The sequence below is a fragment of the Ictalurus furcatus genome, chromosome 6 (genome assembly GCF_023375685.1).
Source record: "Ictalurus furcatus strain D&B chromosome 6, Billie_1.0, whole genome shotgun sequence".
Classification (NCBI taxonomy): Eukaryota; Metazoa; Chordata; class Actinopteri; order Siluriformes; family Ictaluridae; genus Ictalurus; species Ictalurus furcatus.
The window spans coordinates 24,797,876-24,812,598 of NC_071260.1; the positions used below are offsets into that span (position 1 = coordinate 24,797,876).

At 38.9% G+C, this 14,723-nt stretch overlaps 2 protein-coding genes across 3 annotated transcripts; both read left to right on the forward strand.

Annotated features, from left to right (window-relative positions):
- Positions 1 to 685: 685 nt before the first annotated feature.
- tuba8l3 (tubulin, alpha 8 like 3) lies at positions 686 to 3,987 on the forward strand. The gene is made up of 4 exons (XM_053627253.1): positions 686 to 789; positions 2,062 to 2,284; positions 2,406 to 2,554; positions 2,741 to 3,987. Exons 1-4 carry the CDS (start codon positions 787 to 789, stop codon positions 3,716 to 3,718), a joined length of 1,353 nt encoding a protein of 450 aa, XP_053483228.1. The 5' UTR covers positions 686 to 786; the 3' UTR covers positions 3,719 to 3,987.
- Positions 3,988 to 4,653: 666 nt separating this feature from the next.
- On the forward strand, positions 4,654 to 13,664 carry dnajb2 (DnaJ heat shock protein family (Hsp40) member B2). 2 transcript variants are annotated; one of them, XM_053627255.1, is made up of 11 exons: positions 4,657 to 5,110; positions 5,825 to 5,913; positions 7,227 to 7,336; positions 8,204 to 8,257; positions 8,391 to 8,507; positions 8,704 to 8,814; positions 9,332 to 9,449; positions 9,687 to 9,757; positions 9,920 to 10,207; positions 13,030 to 13,093; positions 13,542 to 13,664. In XM_053627255.1, exons 2-10 carry the CDS (start codon positions 5,849 to 5,851, stop codon positions 13,056 to 13,058), a joined length of 963 nt encoding a protein of 320 aa, XP_053483230.1. In that variant the 5' UTR covers positions 4,657 to 5,110; positions 5,825 to 5,848; the 3' UTR covers positions 13,059 to 13,093; positions 13,542 to 13,664. The 2 variants fall into 2 exon arrangements, with proteins under 2 accessions (XP_053483229.1, XP_053483230.1); XM_053627254.1 differs by lacking the exons at positions 13,030 to 13,093; positions 13,542 to 13,664 and having other exon boundaries at positions 4,654 to 5,110; positions 5,823 to 5,913; positions 9,920 to 12,816.
- Positions 13,665 to 14,723: the final 1,059 nt, after the last annotated feature.

Genomic DNA, 14,723 nt, shown 5'->3' on the forward strand with positions numbered 1-14,723 from the left:
TCTTGTGTGGGATCAGACTAGACTGGTTAGCCTTCCCTCTCCATGCACAGCAATGAGCCTTGGGGGCCCATGACCCTGTCAGCAGTTCACTGGTTGTCCTTCCTTGGACCCCTTTTGGTATGTACTAACCACTGCATACCTGGAACACCCCAAAAGACTTGCCATTTTAGAGATGCTCTGACCCAGTCATCTAGCCATAACAATTTGGTCTTGGTCAAAGTCGCTCAGATCCATACGCTTGCCCATTTTTTTCTGCTTCCAACACATCATCTTCAAGAACTGACTGTTCACTTGCTGCCTAACAAATCCCACCCCTGGATTGGTGCCACTGTAACGAGATAATCAGTGTAATCACTTGTCAGTGATTTTAATGTTATGGCTGATCGGTGTACATACTTTATTACTAAACAGAGGACCACTTCTAAAGAAGAAATACTACTAAATACAATTAATGTACAGATCATGTCCACTTTTAAACAAACTGTGTTCTGTGACAAACTGACAAACTTAATATGTATTTTTAATGTTTGCTTCTAAGTTGTTGTACACACCCAGTAAAATGTCCAGATGTTTTTTTCATACTCCCAGTATTCCCCAGAGGAAGGTCTTCCTCTGTACAAAGGACGGCCTTTTTTTGCATAAAAGTCTCTGTAGGACCAACAGGCGATCTTGCTTCCTGCCTCCTTTCCTCCTCCCTCTCTATAAAAACCCCACCTCTCTTTTCTTCGTCCACATCTGCCTTCTGTTTCCGAACCCTCAAGTTGGCCTGAAGGAAAATCTTTCAAGATGGTAAGTGCTGACGCAGATCAATTCTGACTAGCATTCCTTTTAGTAATCTAAATTTTTTAAAACCAACATTACGATCTACATTCTTACTGAGTGAGTTGACTAATAAGAAACAAGATACATAGGTGTAACTATATATTATATTTTGTCAATCTCTATACTTTCAATGTGTAGTCCATTAAATATTAAAGAATAGTATTGGCTAAAAGTATAGCCTAGAAAATGTTTACAGTTACAGTTACAGAGTTACAGTCAAGGGCACAGAGAACATGCGTGTCCTAATAAAGAGGATGTGGCTGAGGCCTTCAAAGCAAAATCCCAGACACTACTACAGATTTGGAAATTAATACTTAGTTCTCAATCCTCAGTGTCTAGATGAGCAAGATGCAGTAGATTCAAGTAGTTTTGCAATCCCAAAACATCTACAAATTTAAAAAATATATAAATAAATAAATCAGCAACAAAGAGAACTTGTTTGACAGCAATGCCTTAATTTATAAGAGAATGGATGCATTCATGTGCCCTTATGATATGGAGATTCACTGGCAGTAGATGAGGTCATGATTGACAAAGACTGAAGAGACTGGAGTATTGGGGAATAATGGATATGTCTGTTCTGCTAAAGCAGCCTGGACGAGATGTCTCTGCTTGTTACACAAAGGAGAGTGTGCAGCTCAGTGGGACAGAGCAGAGGGTGGAGTGAGGGCTAGCTGCAAAGGAACTGGGCTATTTCCTGTCTAACACACAGTTCCCAAAAACTAGTTTGAACATGACGCGCATAGGCAAAATAAATTAATTTGGTTGAATTTTGTTTATAATGCCATCAAAATTATAACATTTTAATCCTTTCATATGACTTAATAAGTTATGATGAAATTGCTATGAAAGTGAAGTCGAGACTCTGTTGCAAAAATGTACAAATATTCCAGTGGGCAGGCTGAACCATGGATGAGAGATGAAAAAAAGGACTGTGAATTTTTTTGAAAGTGAATGTGAGTTAAGTGAGTTAAGTACTAATATGAGAACTTGCCCCAGGTATTGATGTCCACACTGAAGTTAACTTATTAGTTAAGAAAGTAGGTTAAGATAGTTAAGTGTGTGTTTGATACGGCACTATTTTGAACAGATGCCATATATGGAAAAAAAATGTCCCTATACACCAAATGACCAAAGGAATATATTTTACATAAATGTATAATTTTGCTCAACTAAAACATAGTGATTAAATACAGATTTTTCTTAAAAGTTACATTCTGTTCTGATGAATTCTTGTAGCGTGAGTGTATCTCGATGCATGTTGGTCAAGCTGGGGCCCAGATGGGAAATGCATGCTGGGAACTCTACTGTCTGGAGCATGGGATCCAACCAGACGGACAGATGCCCAGTGACAAGACCTTCGGAGGAGGAGATGATTCCTTCAACACTTTCTTCAGCGAGACGGGAGCAGGGAAACATGTTCCACGTGCCATTTTTGTAGATCTGGAACCCACTGTGATTGGTAAGATGACACTGATTTAGCTTGTGAGAACAATACTTGAGTGAATAATTTGCTTTTTTGCATATAAAAGGCAACTGAGCATACTTGTGCTCCAGTTAATTAAAGATTTTTATGTGCACAGATGAAGTACGTACCGGCACATACCGCCAACTCTTCCATCCCGAGCAACTCATCACTGGCAAAGAGGATGCTGCCAATAATTATGCTCGTGGACACTACACCATTGGAAAGGAGATCATTGATCTGGTGTTGGACCGGACCCGTAAACTGGTTAGTTTTGCCATTTTAGAAGAATGTTGTACTTTCCTGAAGGCCTAATTTTGGTGCCAATTTCCCTATTAGAAATGATAAAATAATATAAAATTAGTGTTAACACATTACATAATCATAAAATTATAAACAGATTAATTAACTGTGATATAGAAAAAAGTCTAAAAAATTTTCTCACCCCTACAGGCTGACCAGTGCACTGGCCTTCAGGGATTTCTCATTTTCCACAGCTTTGGTGGAGGTACTGGTTCTGGCTTCACCTCCCTGTTGATGGAGCGCCTCTCTGTTGACTATGGCAAGAAGTCCAAGCTCGAGTTCGCCATCTACCCAGCTCCCCAGGTTTCCACAGCAGTGGTGGAGCCCTACAACTCCATCCTGACCACTCACACCACCCTGGAGCACTCAGACTGTGCCTTCATGGTAGACAATGAAGCCATCTATGATATCTGTCGCAAGAATCTGGATATTGAGCGCCCCACTTACACCAATCTTAACAGGCTCATTGGCCAAATAGTCTCCTCCATTACTGCTTCTCTCAGATTTGATGGAGCTCTGAATGTGGATCTGACAGAGTTCCAGACAAATTTGGTGCCCTACCCTCGCATCCACTTCCCTCTGGCCACCTATGCTCCTGTGATTTCTGCTGAGAAGGCATACCATGAGCAGCTTTCTGTTGCTGACATCACCAATGCCTGCTTTGAGCCCTCTAACCAGATGGTAAAGTGTGATCCACGTCATGGTAAATACATGGCATGTTGCCTCCTCTACCGCGGAGATGTGGTACCCAAAGATGTTAACTCTGCCATAGCCGCAATCAAGACCAAACGCACCATCCAGTTTGTGGACTGGTGTCCCACTGGCTTCAAGGTGGGCATCAACTACCAGCCCCCTACTGTCGTCCCTGGAGGAGACCTGGCTAAGGTGCAGAGAGCAGTCTGCATGCTGAGTAACACCACAGCCATCGCTGAGGCCTGGGCCCGTCTAGACCACAAGTTTGACCTGATGTATGCCAAGAGAGCCTTTGTGCACTGGTATGTAGGAGAGGGCATGGAGGAGGGCGAGTTCTCAGAGGCCAGAGAGGACATGGCCGCTCTAGAGAAGGATTATGAAGAAGTGGGAACTGATAGTGTGGGAGATGAAGATGAAGAAGGAGAAGAATACTAAAGAAAACAACTGGTGACCAATGTTGTTTTTTTAACTACAATGCAAAGTATGCCATAATTAAAGAGTTGTTTTGATCAAACAAATCTCAGAATATTGTTATCTTTCTTTGAATGGCTTAAAAATAAAATATTAATTAAATATAACAATGAAGGGGTTGGCGTGGAGGGGGACCCAAGGGAAACAGAAATTGCCAAATGCCATACATTAACCTTTAAGAGGCCCAAAATTCCTACCTATGGCCCTGACATATATACAGATTTAAAATGCACCTTTAAAGTGGAAATATACAGTACATTTAAATTTGAACATATAGAATCAAATATAATTTAATCTAATCTAGTACTTTATATAATGAGCATTCAAAAAATATTTCACATTGTTGTTATTAATTATGGAAAAGTTATAAATGTAGCTGTAAAATGTAGTAATGTTCCAGATGTTAAACCTGAGCAGTTTAATGTTTCATGTTTTGTTTTGTTTTCCTTCTAACATCTGTTCGACACTAGCTTGTCAAGTAGTGATAGATTAATTTAACCAAGAACAGAGCTGATCTTAATTTATCAAACTTATTAATATTTTGCTTTGAATTTGTCATATCTGAGTACAAAGATGTGCTAATACTAATACAATTCCAATATAAGATTGTGAATGTGTAGTGTACATTTACATGTCCTAAAACCTGTCAAATGACATGTCAAAAGAAGCGCTACGTTTTATAGGTACTTTTGATTTAGTGGGTACACAAAAGCATAAGGTAAATACCAATATTAATATATTTTCTAAACCAACGTAGAGCCTTAATCTCATTATATAATATAAAATTTTGCCGGCGCCATTTTTAACTCCTCTTCAGCCATCCAATCTGCGAACTGTCGAGTGTTAAACTACTAGCCAATCATATCTCACGACAAGTTGCACCGTATCCAATCATAGCACAGGAGGCGGGATTTATGGGCGGGTGAATAGAGAAGCGCTGGGAGAGCTCACGTTCCCTTGTGTCAGTGGGCGGAGTCAGTGACGTGTCAAAACACTGGCATGTCTGTTTTTTTTTGTTTGTTTTTTTAGAGCTGTCGCTCAGCTGACGGTGACGCATCACGGCTGTAGGAGGGGAGGCACGATCGAGAGACAGATATAGAAGCGGGAAGAACCCGCACGGTCTAGTAAATGACACACAGCGAGCTGAGACGAAGCGTAAGAATATAACAGAATCGCGTGAGACATCCGTTACATCCGTTATAGTCACTGGTCTTCGCAAAGGATCCGTGTCTTTGGCACGAGCTGTCACCCAGTGCATTCCAGCGGTTGCCTAGGCAACATAATTCAGCCTTGTTTATTTAGAGAGCGGACGAGGAGAGAAGCACCGGTCCTCCCTGGTGGACACTTCTAAAAAAGGTAATTTGCCTCTCTGGGTTAGTATAGGGACTACTGTGGACTTACGGAGTGTGTGTTGGACTGCTGAAAGCATTATGGCCGGCGCGTATTTAAGCAGCGCAGCTGTCAGCGGCCATTATGGCCCAAACTAATTACAAACTTTGAGCTTGACATTAACAGCACATGGTTCCTGGCTTCCAGTTAGCTCCACTCTTTGACAGGTCTCATTCTAGAGAAAATACTGTTGTACTTTCAGACAGAGAGCCCCACAGTTTGTGTTTGCCCACATAAACAAATAGAATTAATAGTAATTTCAGACAACTGTTTGAATGGACTTATGTAATGACCTGAGGGGAGCATTGCATAAACACTGTATTTCAAAGGTACGTTGCTGTAACACTAGAGGGGTGGAACATATACGCAAAACCTCTACTAACTCAGTAAATAAAGCCATTTTGTTTGTCAAATAACACATTACATTATCATTATTCATGCCGTAGTGTATCTCAATTCAAACTATATTATAGGCTAATAATAAATAACACTGTCACTTTGCATGATTTGGATGTAAGTCACTTTGGATAAAAGCCTCTGCTAAATGAATAAATGTAAATATAAATGTAATGTAATGATTTGCGTTCCTGTTACTGATGTGTAATAACACTCATTTTCATGACAAAGTTCATTGAGATTGCTTGTGAGTTAATTTTACTTTCCATTTGTCCCTTGGTAGAGTGGGTGCAGTGAGGACGGCAAGACATGGTGGATTACTATGACATTCTGGGAGTGTCACGTAGCGCCTCTCCAGATGACATCAAAAAAGCGTAACTATCCACACAACCAGGATAAAATATTGGGTCCTGTAGACTCATCATTTTCTTGGTGAAACACAGCTAAGCATGGTTATTAACCCCTTTATGCCCTGGATGTGAAGGACAGTCTAGATTTAGATTTCGCTTTCTTGTAACTGTGTAAGAGTAGCAAAGAGTAGTGTGTAAATTTAGAGCCTTCTTCTGCCTGTGAAGCAAAATGAAATCACGATGAAAACATTGATAAGCCTTTGCATTTCCCCAACCAACCACATCACCAACTATATATGTTTGGTATGCAGCTTTGTTCTGGCTTGGGGCAGAGTAAATTTCCAGGCCTGATAAATGTAAAAAGAACCCTGAAACAAACTAGCTAGGTCATTCTTCATTTTTTAGTAACTGCTTTGTTCTGGTCAGGGTTGTGATGGATTTGGAGCCAATCCTGGGAGCACTGAGCACAGAGAAGGGCTACACCCTGGAGGGGCCCCCGGTCCATTGCATGTCACTATGCACACACATTCACTTGCTCATTCACACCTACAAGCCAGTGTAGCCAATTCACTTACTGCCATTTTTTTTGAGAGTTGGGAAGAAACTGGAGAACGTAAAAGCAACCCACACGAACACACGGAGAACATGCAAAACACCTCATAGACAGTAACCAGAGCTCAGGATTAAACTGGGGCCCCTGGAGGTGCCAATACTACCTGCTGCATAAACAAATAATCAGATCGTTATTGAAAATTTCCTCCATGTCCACAGTTTTGCACAGTTTGCTTTGCTCATGTAGAGCAGGCCGGATCTTGGCCTAGTTGGGTCAGATTCACAGGCACTTGCAAAACTAAAGGCTCAGAGGCATTGCTTAATTTTCCTAGATTATATTTCCAACCATGTAAGGTCGCATTTAAGCAATAATTGAACTTTGGGACAAATGCAAATATTAGTGATCTACATAAGTGTTGATTCTAACAACTAGTTGATGGTTGTTTTTCACAGCACAGCTACACAGCATGACTGAGCACATTTCTGTCTTAACTTTCATGACTCAGCAGTATGTAGGCACAATAGATAATGCTCAGTCTTGGACCACCATCAGGCATCTGTGCCTTGCCCGCTTAGCGCTCAAATAGAGTACGCTAACTAATGAACAAATCCTTTTAAATCCTTATTTGTCAGCATTTGATGACCAGTATTTGTGTTAGGAGTTATGTATTACATGAGTTGGTAATCTGAGAACAGAGCAGTGTGCTAAAAATGCATTGATAGAAAACTTGATATGTTCATTTGTGTGTGTGTGTGTGTGTGTGCGCACGCATGTGCATGTTCAGATACAGGAAGCAGGCCTTGCGGTGGCACCCAGACAAGAATCCAGACAACAAGGAGGAGGCAGAGAGAAAATTCAAGGAAATTGCAGAGGCCTATGAAGTTCTGTCAGACAGTAAGACTGCTTAAGCTGTGGCGTATAATTCATAATTATATTACATTATAACACAACTCTGTTGAATTCTCGATTCTGTTTGGCCGACAGACGTTCTGAGTTAAAGTCATGTCATGTCAAGACCGCATTACATCACACACAACAACAAACATCATGAGTCAATTTAGATTTTCCATTTTTAAGTAATAATTGATGATGGGCCGTTCAATTATTAGAAAAATAATGTGCACCTGAGGCGGTAATGCGGACATGAGGCAAAGCGGAGGCTTGATCCATTGATATGCAGTTATTTTATAGAGAGGGCAAGAAAAAAAAGAGAGAGTGTGAGAGAACACGTGTGATAGCGAGACAGAAAAGCCGGTGCTGTAACGTGCAGTAATGAGACAGAAAAGACGGTGAACAATTATCAATATTTGTTTATTTATTCGTTGTATTTTGTGGAGTAATGAAGAAGTAGGCGTATTTATTTGTTCTTTTTTTATTTTATCATCATAAAATGAAAAAAAAAAACCCCTGCAAACTCTCTTGCTCTCTCTCTCTCTTTCCAACAACTGCATATCAACACCTCAATCCTCCGTTACTAGCTCTAAAATGACATTTTGGAATTAGCAGCAGAGGCTAGAGATGGGATGTGTAATAAATTAAGAGCGTGTTAAGACAAGAATCTGACAAATATTTCTAAATAAAACATCTGAAAAATGTCTTGAGGTGTGGTAACTGTGGTATAAGCAGAGTAACTGACCTCGGTCCGTTGAATTGTTAGAAAATAACGTGCATTATTTTCTAATAATTGAACGGCCCCTCGTCAATTATTCCTTACATAATTCTTTCCTCAAAAATGCAATGCTATATTTTCATATTTCGCAGGAAGCAAACGAGAAGCATATGATGCTTATGGCAAAGGTGGCATGCCAAGCTCAGGTGAGACTCTGTAAATGTTTATAAAAACCCATAGTACATTCTTCTCCGATTTTATATATATATATATATATATATATATATATATATATATATATATATATATATATAATATTGTATCTCTTATTTTTCAAAGGCTCTGGTGGTGGCTCTTTTTCCGATGACTTCCCAGAATTCAGCTTTACATTCCGCAGCCCAGACGAGGTGTTTCGGGAGTTCTTCGGAGGCCAGGATCCATTCGCTGACTTCTTCGGTTAGTCTAAGAGAGTCAGTGAATGCTTTAACTGCAGGCTTTTTGACTGCTGTTGCTGTGTTTTTTACACATCCTACAACTCTCATGAGCTTATCACATTCTCCTTGTTTTGTTGTTTGTAGTGTGTATATAAATATAATTGTGTGTCTTAATAAATGTCTCATCTCTCTCTCTATCTCTCTCTATTTTTTTTTAGATGATTTCTCGTTTGGTGGTATGCACAGTGGGATGCGCAGCGCTTTTCATGGACACCATGGCCCCTCCAGACTTGGAACCAGCCGCTTCTTCTCCTTTCCCTCAGCAGATGGTTGGGATTCATTCTGTAGCACATGCTCACAAACATGTTTTTATAGACTTCAGTTGAGCTAGATTCAGCTTATATTAATCATATAGAAAATATACTTGAATATAATAGTAGCAATGCACATGAATTCAGCAAAAACAAATTGCAGTAACAGCAAACGTAACATAGTTAGTTTAATACTTTTGCTTTGTGGTCCTGCTGATAAAACTACATAAGTTTCTGTGTCTGTTTTATTGGGCTGATTTAATTTTGACTGTGGTAGATCTTTGTGACTTTTTAATGACATTAAGCATTACATGTCAATGTTTTGTAAATGTATAAAATATTTGACATTTTGATAGAAATAAAGACACCCACAAACCATTCTGTGCACGCTCACAACCCACTTATGGGTAGTGACCCACCAGTTGATAACCACTTATGTCGGTTATGTGTAATTTCTAATGAATTTCATGCATACTCACTTGTTTATGGCATTAACTCTATCCTAATTAAGTAAAGGATTATGGTTCTTTTGCAGTTGACTTCACCACCTTCTCTTCTTCCTCACTGGGAGGCTTTGGGACCGGAGGGGGGAATTTTAAGTCTGTGTCCACTTCCACACGGGTTGTCAATGGGAAACGTACCACAACAAAAAAGTCAGTTTAATTCTACACACATTCTGTCACGTCATTATTGTCAACTGGTTGTTCTCTTCCTTAATAAGCTAATGTTACTTAAAGTCAGGCCTGGGGGGGGGGGGTTTAATTAATAGTAAATATTTGCTTGTGCTTTCATGCACAAGGGACCAATTAGGTGTAAATCACTACTGTTAATATTTCATTTTGTTCCATGAAAAGCGCAGCTGGGGATCTTTTAAATACTTGTCTTTACAGGATCAGAGAGAATGGGCAGGAGAGAACAGAGATTGAGGAAGATGGGGTTCTGAAGTCTGTCCTAATTAATGGTAATTTTTACACTCCATCCAATAATCAGCCCGTATAATCCTGACTTCTTTACATTGGGTTAAATCTGGTCAAGTCAGATCAAGAGGACCTTGCTGCTGTCACTGTAACAGATTAGAATGTGTGTAGCAGTGAGTCTAATCCAGCTGAATATGTGTTCTCAGGTGTAGAAGATGAGATGGCTCTAGCTCTGGAACTCAGCCGCAGGGAACAGTCTAGGCAGCCTCAGCAGACAGAACAGCGTCAGCTCCCTGCCAACGCTGCCCACTCTAATCTGGCGAATCACAACCCCCGAAACAGCACCCAGCGCTCCTTCAGCTCCGCCCCTTTCTTCAATTACCCCAGTGACAATGATGAGGAGGATGAAGAGCTGCAGATGGCACTGGCGTACAGCCTGTCCGAGATGGAGGCCCAGCAGCGGGCAGCCGCCTCCACCCAGGACATGATCTCAGGTGCCAGGGGAGGGCGGGGCAAGCAGCGGAAAGGGAGGGATGCTATTCACAAGCATAGATCAGTGAGGGATGGGATACATCAATCAGCACATGAGTCAGTACAAATCACCTGTTCATCTTCAGGGGAGAAAGAACCAGGGAAGGGAGGAGTGGGATTAGAAAAGAGTGCCAGCCCAGAGGAGGTTCTTTTAGAGGATAGGAAGGGAGAAGAACAAGTTGCCAATGGTATCGCTGTGATGAAAACAAAGAGGAAGTGTCAGTGTGTGGTGTGTTAATTCAGACTTAGAAGTAATGCTGCATCCTAGAGCAGAGGGAGGACAAGCTGTTCAACATTGATGCATGATATTCTCAGTATTAACCCTGTTTATGGCTGCTGTGTTGATCTTAACCCTATCTGAAGTTTTGTGTAGCATGTTAAAAGAGAGATGTTTGCCTGTTTCTCACCGAGGGTAAGCCACAGTGTTAAGACGACTGTTTATATATTATTTTAGTTTGAATAACCGGACTTGTGCCAATTTATCACAGAGAGGATAGTTCTGCTAACTCATGGGCTTTATTTGAAAATGTAAATGCTTCAGAAATGGCACAGTGTACTGAAGCAGTGTAATAACAAACTTCATATATATATATATATATATAAAATGTACACTAAGTATTTGTTTCATACTACGTGACGTTTGGTAGACAATCCGGTTGGTTTGTTTACTGTTAGTTTATTTTGTCTTCTACTATAATATTGAAACTGACACAGTGCTGAACAATGAAGTCAGTTTAAGGTACTGATCATTTGTATTATTCAGATTATGAACTCAAACTTGACTGGTGTCATTAATCAGACATATAAATGGCAGTTCTGTTTACATCTACCATACTATGGGTAGGTTGCACCAATAAGGATTAATCTTAAATCTAGATTAAACCAAGGTTTATCTAATAATTCTGTTGCACCAAACTTTAAACCTTGTTTAAAAATAAGCAGGCTTACATTTAAACCATCACGTTAATCCTGGATTTAATTAAACCTGGATTAACTATAATCTTGTTGCTCCATCACTTTAAACTCAGATTTTTATTTTTTTTATTGAAATTTTGTCATTTTCTCAGCCTGTATTGGTTATGCGAATGAGTGGTTAATAACGGCAGTTTAATTTTTTTTTTTACTCAAAGTTTAAAGTTCACGATCCCTTTGAAGTCACTCCAGTGGAAGTGAGAGAGTTACATTGTTGCTGTTTAGTTACACTGGAGAATTCATACATTTGCACGTTTATGTAATCCGCATGCACTGCCGCAATGTTGTCGATGGCGAATCCATCATGATGGAGAAAATGAATCGCAAATGGTGGTTTTAATCGCAAGTTAGAGTTCTAATCCCTGATTTGTTAATCTGTGTTTAAAATTCAGTGGTGCAACACAACTCGATTTAAAATAAAGTCCAGATCAACAAATCCTAGATTAGCTCTAAACTGTGCTTAATTTAATCCTTATTGGTACAACCCACCCTATGTCTATTAAAAGGAGGGTTAGTTGAAGATGTGTTCTTCTAGCTTTTTTTTTTGCCACGGTACTATTTGGAGTACTTTTCAAGCGATAGTGTTGAATGTGTAGAGGAAATTTCTCAAGCAATGAGGAATTTCTCAAAATGATGCTACTATGAATGTTTATGAATGTATACTGAACAGAGTGCAAAAACAGAATTTAGGCTGATTCTCTGTGTCTAAAGATGTTTGTGCAGTAATAGTATGCCTCTTACGCTTAATGTTATTCATCATAATGATGCAATAAATCACCCCCCTCTTGTACTGTAACTACAATCAAACCTTAGGGAAACTAAAAAACACTTAACTCAAGTGCAGTGAATGTCTGTTTACAATGAAGATTGGAAAGGGAGATTTTGTTAATGAATGTGTTGTAGAATGTAGTAGGTGTGTATCAGAATTAATCATGCGTTGGGGATGTTCAGTTCCTTGAGAATGGTATATTTGATGTGCCAATTATTATCAGTGTTGCCAAAGGTGGTAGATATGTCCTGTTGTCAGTCACCTGCTTTTCCAATATTAATTATATACATGGTCAGCAGGTATAAAGTGTTTGTAGTGCCAAGTTTTTTTTTTACACAATTGTCAGATCAAGGGAACGTCGGTTCTCTTATATGCAATAGACACAATGTAAAAAAAAGGCACAAGTCAAAATATAAGAAGCACATATTGTTTTTCAGACATACAGAATATTACCATGTTAAGACAGACTTTTTTTTCAACGAGTGACAATGTATGTTTTATTTTTGAATATAATCTGAAAGTCTTGGAATGGAAAAAGATGAAAAGTATTGTGCGCTCTGGTATAATTTAAATATAACATTTTCATTTTATTTTTACACTTGTGTTTAATCTTTCTTGGTTTGCCTGGATTTGTCAGCACTATGAGAGAACAATAAACCTCAGAGAACAAATTTTATAATTTGTTAAACAGTCTTTTGTACAAAATGTGCTATATTTTGACCATTGATAATGCTTTACATCCCTAGCAGAGACATTCTCTGGCTTTCTCTTGTGCATTGAAGCTTGAAAGTTACTGTGTTAATTGTGTGCAATAAACACATATAATTTCCATTTATTGTAACTCTTACTCTAAACTTAATTCTTTTAGACTAAAACCTAAACAGATTATTTGTCTAGTATGTTATCACCATCCCCTTTGTCTGTTGTTGTGTCATGCATTTTCCTGTCAAAATAAGTCCTGTTTTTGTTTTATGTATCTTATCTGCATCTTCATATATTTGTGATTTGGTGTGTTTACCTGACTCCCTCTCCCTGCTGTTACAGAGTCTGACTTCCAGGCCTTCACAGGCTGAGTGCTCACCATGTCCCCCCCTTCTCTCCCCCTGAGGTAAAGATTAGTTTAGCATAAACATTAAGCCCTGTACATTTTTCTTTTGTGTGCAGTATCCCCTAACACCAGATTTTTATCTCTGAAAGTGTAGGCTGCCCTCAACAATTTTTTTCACTTTAAATCTTTTAGTTGATATTTGATTTAAGTTACAATTTGTAATTGGAGTAAATCATAATGAGCTTTACCAGGTCGAGGGTTGCCTACTCCTAGTATAGTATCTAATAGCACAGTAGCATTACATTTACTGTGTGTTATAATTTTGAGGATGTTTAGAGGATAGCACTATGATAAGAATTTTATTCACATGTCTGTCCAATAGTACTCACTCTAACCATTTGCTAGTCTTTACATGTAGTGTGATGTGGCGTGCAGTAGAGAATTAAACATACATAAGTCTGTCTCAGTGACAGCACTAATGCCTCATCCATCCATGTGCCCTGAACAGGTGAAGAGCTCCCACATGCTCTGCTCTCCCTCTGGCTCTGCTGCTGCTCAGAATCTTTTCAAAGTTTTATTTGGAAAAATACAACAAGACAAACAGGTCAATATATTTGTTAAGAATGTGTGAGTTTGTGAGTGTGCGTGTCCAAATCTCTAGATGAAAGACTGGAAATTTATTAAACAATATGCTGATGTCCATGAAGTTTGTCAAAGCCCATCTGTAGAATGTTATCATGTCTTACGTAGAAAGTTACTGGGCAGCATTTTGAGTCATGTACTCTGTTACGTATGCAGTGAATGTATGCTGTTTTTAGAGCACAAGATTCAAAATCATCCTAAAGATAAAGATGAAACATTTGTTCGATGGGTTTTTATGTTTTCATGTTTGGAAACGCATCCTGACTTGTGGAAGCTTGCAACTAGTACATGCTTACCTGTCAATGAATCCCAAAAACCTTTGATTGAAACCGAACTGAACAAAACTTGACATTCACTACTGTGCATTCAGACACATTCAGAAAATAACACTACAAACCCTTGCTGCCTTATTACATAAGAAATAAAAGATGATGGGGGTGTACAGTTGTAGGGAAAAAAAAAAAAATCAGTGACAGGGTGGTTGTCACTCCAAAGTTGAATATTTTTCTATAACAAAATGTCCTGACGTGTTTTATTCCTCTTATACTACAGCAATTTGCCAACAATTACAATTGTTAATGTATTAATGAATGACACTTTGAACTTTTGTCCATTTGTGGATACATGTAATCAGGCACTTTTCTGTTATAGCAGTTTCCTGACCTACCAATAAGTCATAAAACTGGTGCTTGTCATATTAGCATATTATCAAGCTGGCATGGTGGAAAACTTACTGGCTGTTACAAAGCACGAAACCCGAGACTCCTTATATAAATATTAAATAAGTTCTAGTTACAGCCTCACTGTATGAATGATTATACATTGTTGTTAAATAGCAACATATTTTAATCTATTTATATATTAGTGTTAGATTATGTGTAGCATCCACCATATAAGATGCTGTGAATGAGTTACTAGAGTACTGTGCAAACGTTTCAGGCACCCTATTTTATTTTTAGTACAAACTTTGTTATAGATTTTTTAATTTATTTTATGACTTCATTATCAAGTCAATACAAAAAACATTTTAGATTCACAAACATTAGTT